This window comes from Anarrhichthys ocellatus, unplaced genomic scaffold (genome assembly GCF_004355925.1).
Source record: "Anarrhichthys ocellatus isolate YVR2014 unplaced genomic scaffold, GSC_Weel_1.0 scaffold120, whole genome shotgun sequence".
NCBI lineage: Eukaryota > Metazoa > Chordata > Actinopteri > Perciformes > Anarhichadidae > Anarrhichthys > Anarrhichthys ocellatus.
Window position 1 is genome coordinate 159294 of NW_022280150.1, and position 16395 is coordinate 175688.

Below are 16395 nucleotides of genomic sequence, written 5' to 3' on the forward strand. Positions count from 1 at the left end.
ATAATGCTAAAAGTGTTACATAAACATAAATACAAGAAAAAAGGGTTTAAGATTTTTAAAAAACTGCTGATAAGCAGACATTTCCTACCATTATGGTGTACTAAAAAGATTGTTGTTCATTATGTTTGATGCACTCTTTGCACTATTTGTGTCAATGAGTGTAGCTCAGCTGCTGGCTAAGATGTAGCTTGTTAGTGAATTTCACTGTTAGTGTTTTTTTGAGAATTTTATATTTTACAAGATGCAGCAGTGACTACATTTAGCTTGTTATTGGTGTTTTCTATCATGTACTTCACTGCAATTGAGTTTTTGCTAAAAGTAGTAGCCCTCTAAACTACTATTATTTTGGTTGGTTTGGGATAAAACTTGTTGTTGTGAGATCAGAGTTAACTGCCTATGTTGAACAACAGAAGTGTAAAGTTGATTTCATAAGCTTTACTCTATGGACAGGAATGCTCATAGAATCAGCATAAAGGTCATTTTATCTTGACCTTATTCATAGGTCAGGTTTTTTTTGAGTTGGAAACCTCTTAAGAGACTCTGGGACTTCGGAGGAGATCGCAGAGCCACACCGTGGAGATTTGAGAGACGACATCAAAGATTGCAGAGAAAGCCCACAAGATAGAGAACCTGTTGCCAGCAGTAAGAAGGCTGTGAACTAAAGAATACCTCTGTCAAGTGCGGTAGGATCAAACTGTACACACACATCCAGCTCTGGAGACAGATGAACATATATGCCTTTCTTCATACCGGTCCCAGGAGTAAGAACTTTGACTCTTAGCAAGACTTCAAAAATATACCCGGGTCTTTATTGTTTTTTTTCTTTTTCTAATTGAGTCTGTGTAGAAACCTACATTGTAACTTGAACTTACCTTGGGTCCCACAGCGATGTAAAAACCTCTTGAAAACAGAGCTCTAACAAGTCTCCGTGGCCCCTGTACGCATTTCATGATGCGAAACAGAACACGCTAAATACTTTCAATATTTATCAGAAGAGCAGCGTGACATTATTATCCTGTAGTTAGTGTCCAGTATGTGGGGTGGCTGGCGAGCGAGCCTGCAGTTGGACAGACTGTGCAGATAAATTCATAAATAATTCTCCCGCTGTAGCTGCTCTGCCACAGCTGGCGGGCAGCATGAGTGAGAGGATCCATCGATTTTTAAAAACTACGTCATGGAAGACGAGGTGAGAGCATCTGACAGACTTTCTTGTCGCCCCTCTCTCCCTCTTGCCTCTGTGTCCTTGAATCAATTTTACTTACATGGTGGCTTCGTTTTTCCTTCTTTTCCTCTCACCCTCTGTCAGTTGTCTTGCTCCTTCTGCTCTCTCTCTTGTGTTAAAGCTAAGTAAGTTGGTGTCAATGGTCCCTCGGTGGGGCTGTGATTCTACATTCTTCTTCATCGTGACTGAGACGCGGCTGAAATATTCCGGGTTAGTGGACGGCGGCTCTGCCTCCTGGCTTTGCCTCTGCCCCCCTTTTCTAAAAAGTGGAATTTGGGTACCGCTGCGGCACAAGACGGCAGATGAAAATGAGACAAAATGACTCCCCAAAAGGCACAAAGAGGGCCACTATGAAAGAGAATAATTACTTATAATGAAAATTGCAAAAGCGGAGGACTTTTATTCAGTCTTGCTTTCATACTCGTGAGATTATTCAAATCAAACTGAACTGAATTACAAATCGACATTGAGATGGCGTGCGCTGCACAGTTGTTTAATGCCGTAACGTGTGCTGTGTCCATGAATTCAAAGCAAATATTCCTATTTTACAGAAATTTGCACATGTGCATTCATGTGTGATGTGTTTATGTGTGTTTATATGTGTGGATATCAAGGACGAGACACATTGTGAGCATGCATAACAATTTGACTTAGCTGTCACTGTGCTGTTAGATGTGGAAACGAATGGATGTCTCACAATTCCCTTTTAAAAAGAACACATGGTTCTAGTTTCTCTCTGTTCTTTGAGCTTAAGTTTTGATGGCAGATGTTGTGCCCGCTGAGTAAAAACCAATGGTGATGGAAAGCACAACAGTTCAGGGACACAAACGACAAGTTTATGATGACAAGATGCTGTTGTCGCGCCGTTACATGAAACTGCTTTAGATCAGTGCCAGCTCAAAGACTTCATCCACATTGTCGAAATCATCTAACTATTCAGCCATGACATTGAGAATCCTTTAGATAACACTGAGCTACGCTTTCTGGACTATTAACACAACAAACTCTGCCCGGCTGGCAGTTGCATTTCAACTGTTGTCTCAGCAAGACTCTTTCCACAATGTCAATGGCAAAAACAAACACTTCACATGGACATACATTGACGGTGCCAAATTGCCCCGATATGATTACTTTCGGTTGCCATCTACAGCTCTAGTGAGCTTTAGATTACGGTGCATATATTGCAGTGTACTTATTTACTGGGTATCAATAAAACACCTACTGGTAAATTTGGGGTAACGGTGTTGATAATGCAATAAAACAGGGTTGGGGTTGAAAAGTTAAAAAAAATGTAAATCCCAGAAAATGGAAGCATCCAGATGATAACATTAACGCGAAGTTAAGGACTTCAAAGCTTTGTTTTCTTCTTAAATGCTAGCTAACCAAAGTATATCACCTGCGCGGTTAGCTGACCTCACGGAAGGATTCAATGAAAGAATAGCCACTGAAATGAATATGTACAGTTGTTGGTGCTGTATTTATTGCTGCACTGTCCAGTTTGAACTATAATCTTACAATAATACTGCAGTTAGCACAGAGAGACCGGAACGTAATAGTACAAGAATCTGCACAATGTAATACAATCCAAGTGGAACTGCATAAAAACATTACATTACTCATTAAAATACAGTTGTTAAAGTTGATTTAAGAATGATTTTTTAAATTGAATGTTAAGGCCTCTGGTGTTTTCAGTTGTTAGACCTCTGCTCAGGTTGATGGTGGTCCGGAGCTTTGATAGGAATTTATAACTCACAAATCTTTATCGACCAATAAGAATTATAAAGGTGTAATTTGTCCCACCCCAATAGGTTCAACAAAGCTAACTGGAGAATCAAGAGGCTGTCAGTCAATTGGCCCCGTGGCTAAACCCCGCCCACCACTGCTACTCCGTCAAATTGGTCAGAGCTACGTTTCCATGTAGCCCACACTGCCACTAACTGCACTTCCTGAAGAATCATTCTGACATTTTTGGAAATAAATAGCCAAGAGTCCTAGAGACAAGCAAACAGAAGGGTCTACAATATTTGTATTAAGGATATATCCAGGATGTCAAACTGACTCAGCAGTGAAAACAGGCTAAAAAGATGAAAGCTAAAGCTACAGATCACAGTGTAACAGTGAACCACCACATCACCTGGAGATCAAGACTGACGACAATGAAATTAAGGAACAACACTGTTCCTGTAAATGTGTAGGTCTTTAGTGACTGTTACTATCATAAAAATACATTCAGTCAACCTTCAGTAGTTAGCGTAGCATAGAAGCGCTACCGCTAGTTAATGATGTGCTAACGTACTCTGCTAATGTTAGCTCATCAGGTTTTTACGTGACGCTAGAAAACTAGTATCATTATTACACAACGTTCCACCATGACAATGGCTCCAAATCCACAAAACAAAGCTGGTCAATGCTACGCTATGATTGGCCAGTCTGCGTTTGAGTCTAAGCATGCTCACACAGTCCTGACAAGTTGTCTGATCAGTCAGATTAACTGAAAACACCACCTGTGTGGGTGTTCAGAGGCTTGAAGATAAACTAATGAGTGTGGCCGTGAGTCTGTCAATCACAAGTCTTAGAAGCATCAATTTAAGAAATCAAAGATATCTTGTCTTAGATACTCAGTGCTCAGATGTTGGAGCCTGGCACCAGCACATGAAAGCACCTTGTGACAACAAGTGTTCTAGTGCTAAGTTTCTATTTTTGTTCCAGCCCATCTTATGGAAACCCACCTAATATATGTATATTACTGTGACGTATCAAAAGTTTAAGTAACCTATGTTCTGTTGAGTGTGCAACTGTTGCTAACATGTCAAAGGCGGCATTTCACATTACTCATCTGTCTGTCAAGCCTCTTTCATTCATGTGTTATTTATTTTTCTTCCTCTCTCTCACCTCCCTTCTCCTCCTCCTAGTCCTTCATCTCTTTAATCTCATCTTTCATTTTCGTAAAGTATGATGAGGCAGCAGCGAGGCTTGGCCCTTTTGTGCCCCAACTGTCACAAAGCCCCTTGTTTCTTTTCTCTCTCCCAATCCGTTCCTCCTTTCCTTTTCCACTCAGTCTACTCTTTAAGACATCCACTCCATATTTTCTGTTCAATTCCTCCCACATTTCACGGTTCAGTGAATTCTTCTTTGACCGCAGTCAGTTTCCGGCTCAGGACTTGAAATTAATTTGAGTTTAAATGGGAGGGAAACGAAAGAAAAGGGGGAAAAAAACACAACCTTTACAAGCTTTGACCTTGAATACATCGTAGAAAATGTGATGGAACGGATGCAGACATTTCTGTTCTTGTGTGTGAGTCATTCCTCTGATTTGGAACATTAGTAATATTGAATATTGCATACCAAAACAACATGGCCTAATAAGATTAAATGCAGTTATACATTTAAAAAAATCACACCAACTGCTACTTTTGAAAGGATTCCAGCTTTAACACTTCCCTCTATTACATCACTCGTTTTATTAGATTGTATCCTGCTCAATAAAGCCACTTGATTTGATTAAAACCATATTCTTTCCTTTGTTTTTCATTAAACCTCCAATAGAGGTGAAACTCTGAATCACTTCAGAGACCTTATTTGTTTCCTTTATGTATCATTAAAACTACCTGGAGTTTTTGTACATGGAGGTTTTGTAAGCCGGTCCTGTTTTGTTTTGTATTTCGTACACAAGCACGTCCACGAGCATGCAGGCAACACATTCCTGCTTCCTTAATGCAATAGGCCCTTTTACAGCAGACATTTCACCTTGCTCTAGTGCTGTGTTAACACCAAACTCAAAGCCTCCAGCGAGTGACGCAAATAAACGCAAACGACGCCGCGGTGAAATTCACTCCAGAGAGAAGGAGGGGCTTACCTCCATGTAGATATGGAGAACAGACGGTTTAGAGCATTTCTTTCCATCATGTATCATGGGTGAAATAACCACTATTGCTGCTTTGCACATGTTGTGGAAGTCCCAGATACATCGGAAAAAAACAAACAACGAACGCCGTCGTGCAACTGGCCTCGGTACCTGGCGTGCTATGCTAGAGTTCACATTGATCGACACATAAACTGGTTGTTATGATTAGAAACCGTGTCTAATGAAATGATATTCACTCTGGTTGCTTTATTGTTTGGAAAGTCTCATACATGTCATTGACAAAAAAAAAGAAAGCACCGAGTTAACGTTAACTGGTAGCTCACATATTATGTGAACCATTCAGACTGTTTCAATAGAATTGCAACAGCTTGGGTCCATGATTACTTCCTGTCAACTAAAGTCAACAGGAAACAAACTGGGACACAATTAGAATGTGTAGGTTTACAACTGTGAATGGTCTACAGCAGAGGTCTTCAACAGGGGGTCCGTGACCCCTAGGGGGTCTTCGGAGGTACTGCAGGGGGGTCGTGACATTTTTGGTTGATTAGACAATTTTTCATATGTTTTTCCCCCAATTTTTTTTTCACAGATTTAAATGTCTTTAAATACACATTAATCCAACATATTGTAGTGAATGGATAAATGGGAGGCAGAAGATGTTATCTTTCAGTCAGAAATGCACACATTCAGCGACACACAGGAGCTCTCTCAAGCTGGGCACCGGTTCACTCACAGTGTGAGACTAGCCTGGACCTGTCCCACCAAGCCTCCTGCACACAAAGAGGAGGACCCGCCCCTATCGCTGCTGTGCCAATCATGAGGCCGCATCTTACATGCTGGCTCTGTCAGGTTCCCCGTGATTGACAGAGAGCCTATTCAGTCCCCAGCTGACTAAGATCCCAAACACAAGGACGCTGCAATATTATTTGAAAAGAAGATACCGTTGTAAAAAAATAATAAAAAAAAAAATTTAAAAACAACGACATGTACTTCACCCACGAATCCTTGTGCAATCATTTTTGCAAGATATTCCTGACATTCCACTGCAGCTCTTATCCACAACAGCCAACTACTGAGGCCAGTATATTATTATGCCAAGTATATATGGACATTGTTATGAGCGAAAATGGATCGTTTTGTAACTCGACCAAAAAACATGAATCTGTCCATTATTTTAATAGTTCAGTATTGTATGCAAGATAACAGGTATGTTTATGCATGGCAGGGGCACTAATAGGCCATCACTCATTTTTCACCACATTCTAAGTTAAGAATTTAAGCCAGTTCAGTTAGCACCTTTGGCAATTTAACAGGCTAACACTAAGGCTAGCTAATGTTACATTATATTCCGATGGGACCTAAGATAAAATATTTACTGCACAGACGACTGCTTTCGGCCAGTGGCACCTCTGCCCTCTTAATTGCTGCAAACAATTTCTGATGTCCGTTTACTTATTTAGGTATCAAATATGAAATATTTGGCTCTCCTTTTTTGTTGTCACATCCCCCTGCACAGCATAAAAAAGGCATGTTCAAGCCTGACAGTGGGCTTTTACCCGGAACCCAATATGGCGGTGGCAAACAGTAAACAAACGCCAGCTGCACAGCTATCTAATCTACATTACAGGGTTGCTTTAAAATTCATTACTTAAATACGTAAATATCCTATTTCTTACACCAACTCAGCACACCCTCTGTCTCAGTTGTTGGTTTGATATGCTGGACTGGAAAGATTTGAATCTGTACGCGGGGTGCTCCTGTTACCACCTCTGAGGTGCCCTTAAGCAAGGCACTATACCTCCATCTGCTCCAGTGGAGCTCCTCAGTGGCCAAATTCGATTGTTGTCATGGTTGGCTGCCAGCATTTGTGCTCAGACCAATTACCCTGGTAGCCATTTAAACACACACTGAAATCTCTTTGAATCCACGTTGTGAGAGGTAACAGGCCTGATATGTGTTTGGAAGGGTGTGTCCAAAATATGCTTAAGATCGACAGGATTTATGTGAGGTGAGTTGGGCTTTTACTTTTTTTAGTTAAATGTGAATGTTAAAAACAAGTTAGGAAATTGAACAGGACTCAACTTCGCCATTTTCAGAAAAGTAAATGCAGGTATGCAAATTGGAAATATGACAATCTGCATGCTGGGCTGTCACCTATCTCAATAACAGCTTGTAGCTATGAATCTGCTTGGCAATTGTATTATTCATGACATGCCACAATTACCTGCTTTCTCAGTCTTTCTCTCTGTCTTTCTCTCTCTACTCTCGCCCTCAGTGGGATTCCAGGGAAGAAGTGTGGAGTCATTATCTTTGCTGCAGAGGAGCTCAGTAACTGCAGGGTCAGTGCACACACACACACTGTCTCGAACATGCACACAACACAGTGTTGTTGGAACATTTTCATATAGTCTGCATGTTTTATTTGCCCTGATACTGTTGTTATATGGCTTGCAATCCCCCCTACAAACACACCCACACACCAATACACAGAAAGGGTTTCATAATGGGCCAATCTTTCAATGATAAATCATGAAATGTAACAAAAAAATGTCCCATCATTGGGACCCCAACTTCAAGTTCAGCTTTTCAGGCTTGTTGAGCGCTGATAAATAATGTATGTTGAGTTTCTCAGACTCTCTAAATATGATTAAAATTAACTGTCAAGATGGTTTCCAGCAATAAAGAAAGTGAGTTTTCTCTTCCAATGTTTCCATTCCCCTGCCGCAATAATATATTACTACCAATCAGGCAGTCAGATACAGACAGAGAATTCCCTCTGTGTATATGCGTGTGTGTTTTTCTGGTAATATTTGTATCATAGATCATTTTTTAAATATTGATAATAATTATCAGTCATTGTGGAATGGCAATTTCTTTAAAGCAAATTATAAAGCACATTTGCAGTAATATTCTGGGAGAAGTACATTATAGTAAAATGACCAAAAACAGTTGTCCTCACTTGGATGGAGTAGCACTGTCCACCGTTGGGGATGTAGGAAAGTATGTATGTGTGTGTGTGTGCGTGTGTGTGTGCGTGTGTGTGTGTGTGTGTGTGTGTGTGTGTGTGTGTGTGAAAGAGAGGGTTGGAGGCTTAGATCTTCAGAATGAGGACATTTTTGGGAAGTGAGGACATCTTGGCCAGAGACAGACCCCTTAAAGGCATGTTTGAGGGTAATGTGCTACGAAATGCATTGTGTCAATGATTGTCCTCATAAAGTTAGAAGTACAAGGTTGTGTGCGTGTGTGTGTGTGCTCCAGAGACCATTACGTGAACAGGCCTATCCTGGTTGTGTTCATCATAATTTCTCTGGGAGGTGTTGTTCTTGACAAGATCCAAATGCTCTTCAGAAATTTTGATAAGTGTGCTGTGTATGTGTGTGTGAGTGCGTGCGTGTCTAGGCTGACAAACCCTATGACGAGCATAGGTTTCCCAGGTTGCCTTCCTACTGGATTGCCTCATTAAGGGCAATCCATCCATCCATCCACCTATCTCCCCTTCCATCCTTGGTTCCTTCCTTTCTTATCCCAGGCATTTTAATACAGAGGCAGGAATAAAATAGTTTCTCATTAACTGCTGCGACCATGCATCCATATGTATGAAGCCATTCCCTTTGACTATGTTACAGACAGCCCATAATAAAATCTGTTTCTCCCACTCGTAAAATGTGTAATTTAAAAGAAACGTATTGAAATCACTGCAGTCTATGTATGCATCGGTTATCAAGCCTATCCGAACACTGGTGTTTGGGATTCAGATCCATGGTTGCATTGTTGTTAAGCGTGAGCTTTTACCAATTACTTTGCATTCTGAAGGGGTCTCAGTTCCACGAATAACCTGTTCCTTTAACGGCAGGAAATATTTTTGCAAAGACAACAAATTGCTGACTTAGACATGATTTTTTTTTTTAATTGATGTTCCACTAAAAACTGCTTCTTCTCTCTCAGGATATTGCCACCATGCAGTTGTGTGCCAACAAGCTGGACAAAAAAGACTTTTTTGGCAAGTCGGACCCCTTCCTTGTTTTCTACCGGAGTAATGAGGACGGAACGTGAGTCTGAGCACCATTCAGATATGACCAGATAAGGCACTCTGAACAGACAGGAACAGATTTGATGTTTAAATAAATATGACTGAAGCCTGATTTAAGGGCCGTTTAAAAAGGTGCATGCAACATTAGAGAGCTTTTCCCATATTTGTCAAGAGTTTCAAATCAATATTTGAGCCTCCTTCAATTGCACACACACCCTCCAGTTTTAAGAAGAAAAAAAAGCATGCGAAATGGCCAAATGTGATTCTGATTTATAATTTTTGAATGGCAAAACTGCTTGTTCTGTCACTTACTTTGACTCAGATTATATTTACTTTTTCATCTTTTAAAGGTGGGTTTCAGATACAAAGCATGCTTTAGACAGACAGATAGTATTTTATTGAACCCAAAAGGGAACAGGAAGCTGAAACCTGTTGAAATATATGCAGTCTCCTTATCTTCAAAGCAACCTGGTGGTTCCAACAATGTCATTTATCCCTGACATTTTTATGTAAGCCGTGTTGATGTTGCTGAACATCAAGAACAGATTACAAACAATGTATTGGACATGATTGAAAAGTGTTTTGTCAGCATTTCGGAGGTGATGAATACATATGTTCATGCCAGTAATATCAAATGGCTCACCTGGTTTCCTATACAAATCATTTTTTGTGTGTGATTTGAGTCATATGACGCCACCCATTGAGGCTTATCTCAACCCTGAAGATTATTACCTCCTTCTGCGGCTCTGCCTTGATGAGTTTTTATTTTTTGTAGTAGTAATAAAACTGTCTGCAATTCTGTCATGTCCGCTAGATATACTTAAACAGATGTAAAAAAAAAAAAGATAAATTACAACAAACTGCAAAGGAAGCTGCAGATAAGTGATGTGGGATTATCTTCACAGGCAATGTGAACGTGCTTTCCCTTTAGTGGCCTTGTGTGTGTGTGTTATTTTGCTGGCAGGTTCACCATCTGCCACAAGACGGAGGTGATCAAGAACACACTGAACCCGGCGTGGCAGCCCTTCACCATCCCCGTTAGAGCTCTCTGCAATGGCGATTACGACAGGTCAGAGATTTTATTGCACAACTCTATTATATAAACAAATGGATCGTGAATGAAATGTCATCATGAGGTATTCAATTTCTATGAGAAACTTGACTGTACTGACTTGTATCTGTACAAAGTTTGGTGGTACAGAGGAATGAGCCCCTGCTGAGCTGGAGGGGGGGCTGGTGGTCTGGGGCTGGTTGATGGAGCTGTCGGGGATGGAGTCAGGGCTGTCCCATTGTCTTTCAAATCTACATAAGAAATTGTTCAGCTTGTCTGTCAGGCATTGGTCGTTCAAGGAGTGGGAGGTTTTAGGCTCGTAGTAGGTGATCTGTCTGAGACCTCTCCAGACAGAAGCAGAGTCACTTGCTGAGAGCTGGTGTTGCAGTTTCTCAGAGTACAGTTGTTTAGCGTCTCTCACCACCTTACTAAACCTGTATTTTGCCTCTTTGTACAAGTCCTTGTCCCCACTCCTAAATGCCTGATCCTTGTGCAGCCTTAGCTGTCTGAGTTCTGCTGTAAACCAGGGTTTGTTGTTGTTATAACTCACCCTGGTGCTTGATGGAACACAGCTGTCCTCACAGAAGCTGATGTATGACATCACAGCCTCTGTGTACTCATCCAGACTGTTGGTAGCAGTCCTGAAAACGTCCCAGTCTGTACAGTCTAAACACGCCCGAAGATCCTCCATAGCTTCACTGGTCCACTGCTTGAATTGCCTCAGCACAGGTTTACGGAGCTTTAATTTCTGCATGCAGGAATCAGATGGACCATGACGTGGTCAGAGAGTCCCAGTGCAGCACGAGGGACGGCGTGATCGGCCCCGCTGATTGTTGTGTAACAGTGGTCTAAAATGTTCTCCTCTCTGGTTGGACATTTAATAAACTGTCTGTATTTAGGGAGTTCATGACTGAGGTTTCCTTTGTTAAAGTCACCAAGGACAATAACTAACGAGTCCGGGTTGGTCCGCTCCACAAACCGTATCTGTTCGGCAAGTGTCCGCTGTGCTTCCTGCACGTTACCCTGCGGTGGCATGTAAACACCGACCAGTATGAATGAAGCGAACTCACGGGGGCAGTAAAAGGGTTTACAGTTTATAATGAAAGATTCCAGATCAGGAGAACAGTGCTATAGAACCACTGTCACATCGTTACACCAGCCACTGTTGGAGTAGAAACAGATTCCTCCACCCTGTAGGGGAACTTTGAGGCACAGGCAGACTCTTATGTGGATGACATCACCTTTTGCTGGGGCGGTCAGAATAATGCCAGCAGTCGGTCATGGTGTCCCAGGGACCAGCACTGGTGTTATTGAGACTGACTCAGTTTTCACATAGCACTCTGTTATCTATGTCAGGTTAGACTGTGCTGAGCGGCTGTGCCAGTCATTCGCTGCCAGATACACACTCCATACAGAAGTGCATACAGTGCCACTTTTGTAAAAACTAGGGAGCTATTATCCTCTGCTCCTCCTGGATTTTTGTTAATTATCGTAAGGACTCGCTGTTCAAAATGACATCCATGACCAGTGACGCGTTAGCGGGACGTTCCATCTAAAAGGTTGGAAAGTTTGAGTTAGAACGGTTTGCAAGAGCTTAAGTATACACACAAACATACACACAGGTGTTTTTGACAGGATGTGATCTGATATAGGGCAGACCTTCGGAATTAAAATATTCTCTGTCTATTTCAGGACTGTAAAGATAGATGTCTATGACTGGGATCGAGACGGAAGGTAAAATCATCTATGGGTAACCACTCACTGTGGCGCCGTGATTCATATTGATGTTTTTCAAATGTTAGAGAACAATGAAACCGCTGTGTGTAAATATATTAAAATGTACTGAGAAATTGACAGAAACAAAGAATCCAGAAAAGACACATGGATAAAGACAAAGACGTGACAATTTCTCTCCAATTATGAAATCTGCATTCATGCTCACCTGTCTTTGTGGGTGTTTTGTCTGCAGCCATGACTTCATTGGCGAGTTCACCACCAGCTACAGAGAGCTGTCTCGGGGGCAGAACCAGTTCAATGTCTACGAGGTGAGACGTGACATGGGGGGGGGGGGGGGGGGGGGGGGTTGGTTGTTGTTTCTCACTGCTTTTGTTACTTCTTTTTTTAAGGACACAAGGTGAGAAATTTAAATGTTGAATTACTGAATATAATGGAAGTCTACAATAACGGGCAAACACTCAGTCAAACATTTTCAGTTGAGACCAAACATTCATCACAGCAGAAAAAAGAAATAAAAACCTTATTTCTCTACAGTTTTGACCAAATATGCACACAAGTCAATACAAACACCAAGAATATATGAATGGTCAGGCTGCTCTCACTGTTGGTGGCTAAAACCTATGGAAGGTAATAATGGGGTATAATTGTTATATAACCCACGTAATCAATTTGTAGGCAATCCACATAAACGTGAGGCAGGACAGTTGACGTAATATAAAAAGCGACAAAGTCGGAGAAGTGTGGAGGTCGTGGAGGAAGGTATACGGGCACAAAAACACAGGACTTTCACTCAGGAGAGCGCTGTATGAAACCAGAAGTAGCTGCCGATACGAGAGCCGAATACGGTGTCTCTACGTTACTCATCCGCATTTCAAATATGGTAACTTCCCCTCATCCGTTGCAAAAAAGCCCAGATGGCGAAGGCGAAATTGTTAAACTCGAGGCTTCAAAACGGCAGTCGACAAACCAATAGGTGACGTCATGATGACTACGTCCACTTCTTATATACAGTCTATGGTTGTAACCCAAAACCCCAATCTTTTCCGAAACCTAACTTAAATTTGCTCCAAGCTAACCAATTAACAATAGTACTGCAGCATAATGATTGAATTCTCTAATCTAAAGGAGAAGAGAAAGTGAAGTCGGATTTGTAAAGGATGGATGCTTTAATCTCTCCACCTCTCCCTTTGCACCGTCTCCACTCTCTATATAAACACAGTTAAACATAACATCAGTCTCAATTCGTGGCCTCTCAGTATCAGAAATCTGTTGAATTATTCATGTGAACGTCGTTCCAGGGTATGAAGTACCTGCTCAGTCACTAACTCGCTTCCCACCATCGCCGGCAGGTTTTGAATCCCAAGAAGAAAGGCAAAAAGAAGAAATACGTCAACTCTGGAACTGTGAGTACGCCCACACCTCTAATGTCCCATTTCATGTTTTACATATTCATATAGGTACCATCACCTCTTACATCTGCTTCTCTCTTGCTGACTCCGCTGCTGTCTGGCCACCTGTTAGTCTTATTCCTTCCCGTCCACCTGGCCCCGGTCCCTTCTCCGCCCCTCCTTCTCTTTTCATAACTCGGTATGTGTATGTGTGTGTGTGTGTGTGTGTGTGTATGTGTGTGTGTGTGTGTGTGTGTGTGTGTGTGTGTGTTCGCCAGGTTACTCTGCTGTCCTTCAAAGTGGAGTCCGAGTATACCTTTGTGGATTTCATCCGAGGAGGGTGAGTGGAATAATAATAAGTCTGCTCTCACAGTGAGTGCTTGTTGCGGGGGACATGAATCTGTTTACAACATCACATTGTGGGGACTCGCCGTGCTTATGGGGGCAAAATGCAGCTCCCCATAACGTAAATCATTACATTTTAGGGTGAGGACGTGGTTTAAGGTTAGGGTTAGGGTTAGGGTTAGGCTAATGGCCGGTTAGGGCTGGTGTAAGTCATCAGGCAATGAATGTAAGTCAATGTAATGTCCTCTAAAGTGATTTGTGTTCGTGTTGTGTGTGGAGATACCAATGTACTCTCTAAGAGCATCACTCTGAATTCATACTGGCTATGAGTTTTGGGAGAAATTTGCATTTGTTAATACCTAATTTATTGAGTTCAATCACTTTTGAGTACTAGTTACATTTTTTAGGCCTTCGAGATGGTGGAGGGGATATTGTCATACTAGTACTACTACTAATTAGCCAGTAAACTAATTACTTTGCTCTTATTTGCATCAATGTCTATGCGTTGGAGATAAAGTGTGTGTTAAGTCTACTGAAGTGTGTGATCTTTGTTGTTTTCTTCTCTTTGATTTCCATTGTCTATGCAACAGAACACAACTCAACTTCACAGTGGCTATAGACTTCACAGCATCCAATGGTACGTCCCGCACTGTTGTTATAGATACATTCCTTTGTCTTGCATGTATTTTCATTCACAGCAACAGGCTCAGGCTCAGAACAATTCTTTTTCAGTGGAAGCCGGTGTTGTGAAGTTACAAACTGACACTTGTCGAGCACATTGTGGACAAATCAAAGTGTAGCACTCGCCCGATCTGACCAGTGTCTGACGAGTATTCTGCTCTGCTTTTATGCAATTGTTTCATGTTATTATGTTTAAATGTTGTCTAATAGTGATACCCGTTACCCGGAGAGGTTAGAAGGAGATATATGCTTCTAAAACTCCCTAAAAACTAACACTGAGTACGTAGCACATCATTAACTAGCATTTGCACCTCTGTGCCACGCTAGCTATTGCTTTGTAATGATTGTAACTGAATAAAAACATACCTGGCTTTATAGTAACACTGATCCTTAATTGTATTGTCTGTCTCAATCACCAGCTAATGCGGTGATTCTTTTCTACACTGTGACCTGGAGGCTTTAGCTTCTATCTTTATTGTTTTGGCGTTTACTTTTAAAATATAACGCTTCGGTGTGAAAAGCACTCGTCCCTTTTCTCCTCTGTAATGTAACATGGCCTTTCTTCATTTTTAATGGCAGACACTCCTGCGTCTTGTGATGGTGGACACTCCGCTGTTTCGGAATAGATTGTTACATTTAGGCTCTTACTTTCACATGATGGAAAGTGCAGTCGACCGTGCAACGTGCACGGTGCGTGGCCAATGTATTTAGTATTTCCGTTAACGTGACTCTATGATTTACCTTTTATAGCCCTGAAAATATCACATTATTCATGCCAAGATTCTGCATGCAGCTCATCGCACACACAACCTGTCGGTTATTCAAAAATGCAATGGCTAGACGTTACTTTTGTAGAAACCCGTTTGAAAGGAGGAGATGAAACACGGTTGGCATGAATCATCTCCTGTGCTCCACTGGTGACACTTTGTATTTCACAGGTGGGGGGGGGGGAGACATATTATCATTCACTTCTTTGTGTTGTATGTATGTGTGTGTGTGTGTGTGTCTTCCTCCAAGGCAACCCCTCCCAGCCCACTTCCCTCCACTATATGAGTCCCTACCAGATGAATGCCTATGCCATGGCCCTGAAAGCGGTAGGTGAGATTATCCAGGACTACGACAGTGACAAGCTCTTTCCTGCCTATGGTTTCGGAGCTAAGCTGCCCCCCGACGGCAAAATCTCCCACGGCTTCCCGCTGGTAAGACACGCGTGTGAACGTGCACACAAACACATGAATTAACACACACAAGGCACACACGTGGTCCACCCGTATATCAGGGCGTGGCTTGGACCAGAGTTGTCGCTGCGACGACAGCTGGTCGCAGAAGTTGAGGATTCGGCTCATCTGGCTGCCAGCGGGAATCTCCCAGCATTCCCCCTCCTCTTCCTCCTTGCATCCTCCTGAGGGATCAGGGCAACCATTTAGGAACCGCTGGATGCTAAGCTGAAGGGAAGTCTGGCTCTTAAGACACTGGCATGGCCTCTGCTTCTTTGCTCCTGGTTTTCTTTTCTTTTTTCTTTTTTATGAAACTCCCTGTACTTTATGGAAGGGCAATGATCTACATCACAGAAGTGTCTCTTTAAAAATTCCGCCTTCATACTTTATGACTATAACATTATGGATTCAGCAGGCCTGGACGTAGGGTTTTAGAAATACCAAGGTCAAAACATATCTCTGTGTTAATTTCATTGTGTGAATTGGATCAGTTTTTTGTTTGTGCTGAACAGCACAGAGACAAGATGCTATCCTGGGCTCGGTGGATAGTATGTGCCATTCCTCTCTCATCTCCATCACCTTCTCTCTTTCTTTTTCTCTCAACCTCCTCATCTTGTCCCCATATCTCTTTCCTTTCCCAAAGCTGACTTTTGAAATCTTTTAATTTCCGTCTCTCTCAGTGAAAAAAAGTGAACGGAGAATAAATTGATATCTTCATATCACTGGAGTTGTTCCGATACCAATACACAATACACTCAAAATGTCAATTTTCATTGAAAGTTTGCAGTCTTCCATTGGATGTATGTAATTATTGTTTGCTGGCTAGCAAGCTAGCTAGTTAATCCCCTCAAGTGAAACT

General features: G+C 41.8%; 1 protein-coding gene across 2 annotated transcripts in view; it reads left to right on the forward strand.

Annotated features, from left to right (window-relative positions):
• Positions 1-16395, forward strand: part of cpne9 (copine family member IX) — a 75553-nt gene that overhangs the window by 40129 nt on the left and 19029 nt on the right. For both annotated transcript variants that reach the window (XM_031876929.1, XM_031876930.1), the window contains 9 exons: positions 7363-7426; positions 9033-9136; positions 10082-10186; positions 11861-11902; positions 12138-12213; positions 13255-13308; positions 13572-13633; positions 14229-14275; positions 15337-15518. In XM_031876929.1, coding sequence (XP_031732789.1) covers positions 7363-7426; positions 9033-9136; positions 10082-10186; positions 11861-11902; positions 12138-12213; positions 13255-13308; positions 13572-13633; positions 14229-14275; positions 15337-15518 — 736 coding nt within the window. The remainder of the gene's footprint in view (positions 1-7362; positions 7427-9032; positions 9137-10081; positions 10187-11860; positions 11903-12137; positions 12214-13254; positions 13309-13571; positions 13634-14228; positions 14276-15336; positions 15519-16395) is intronic.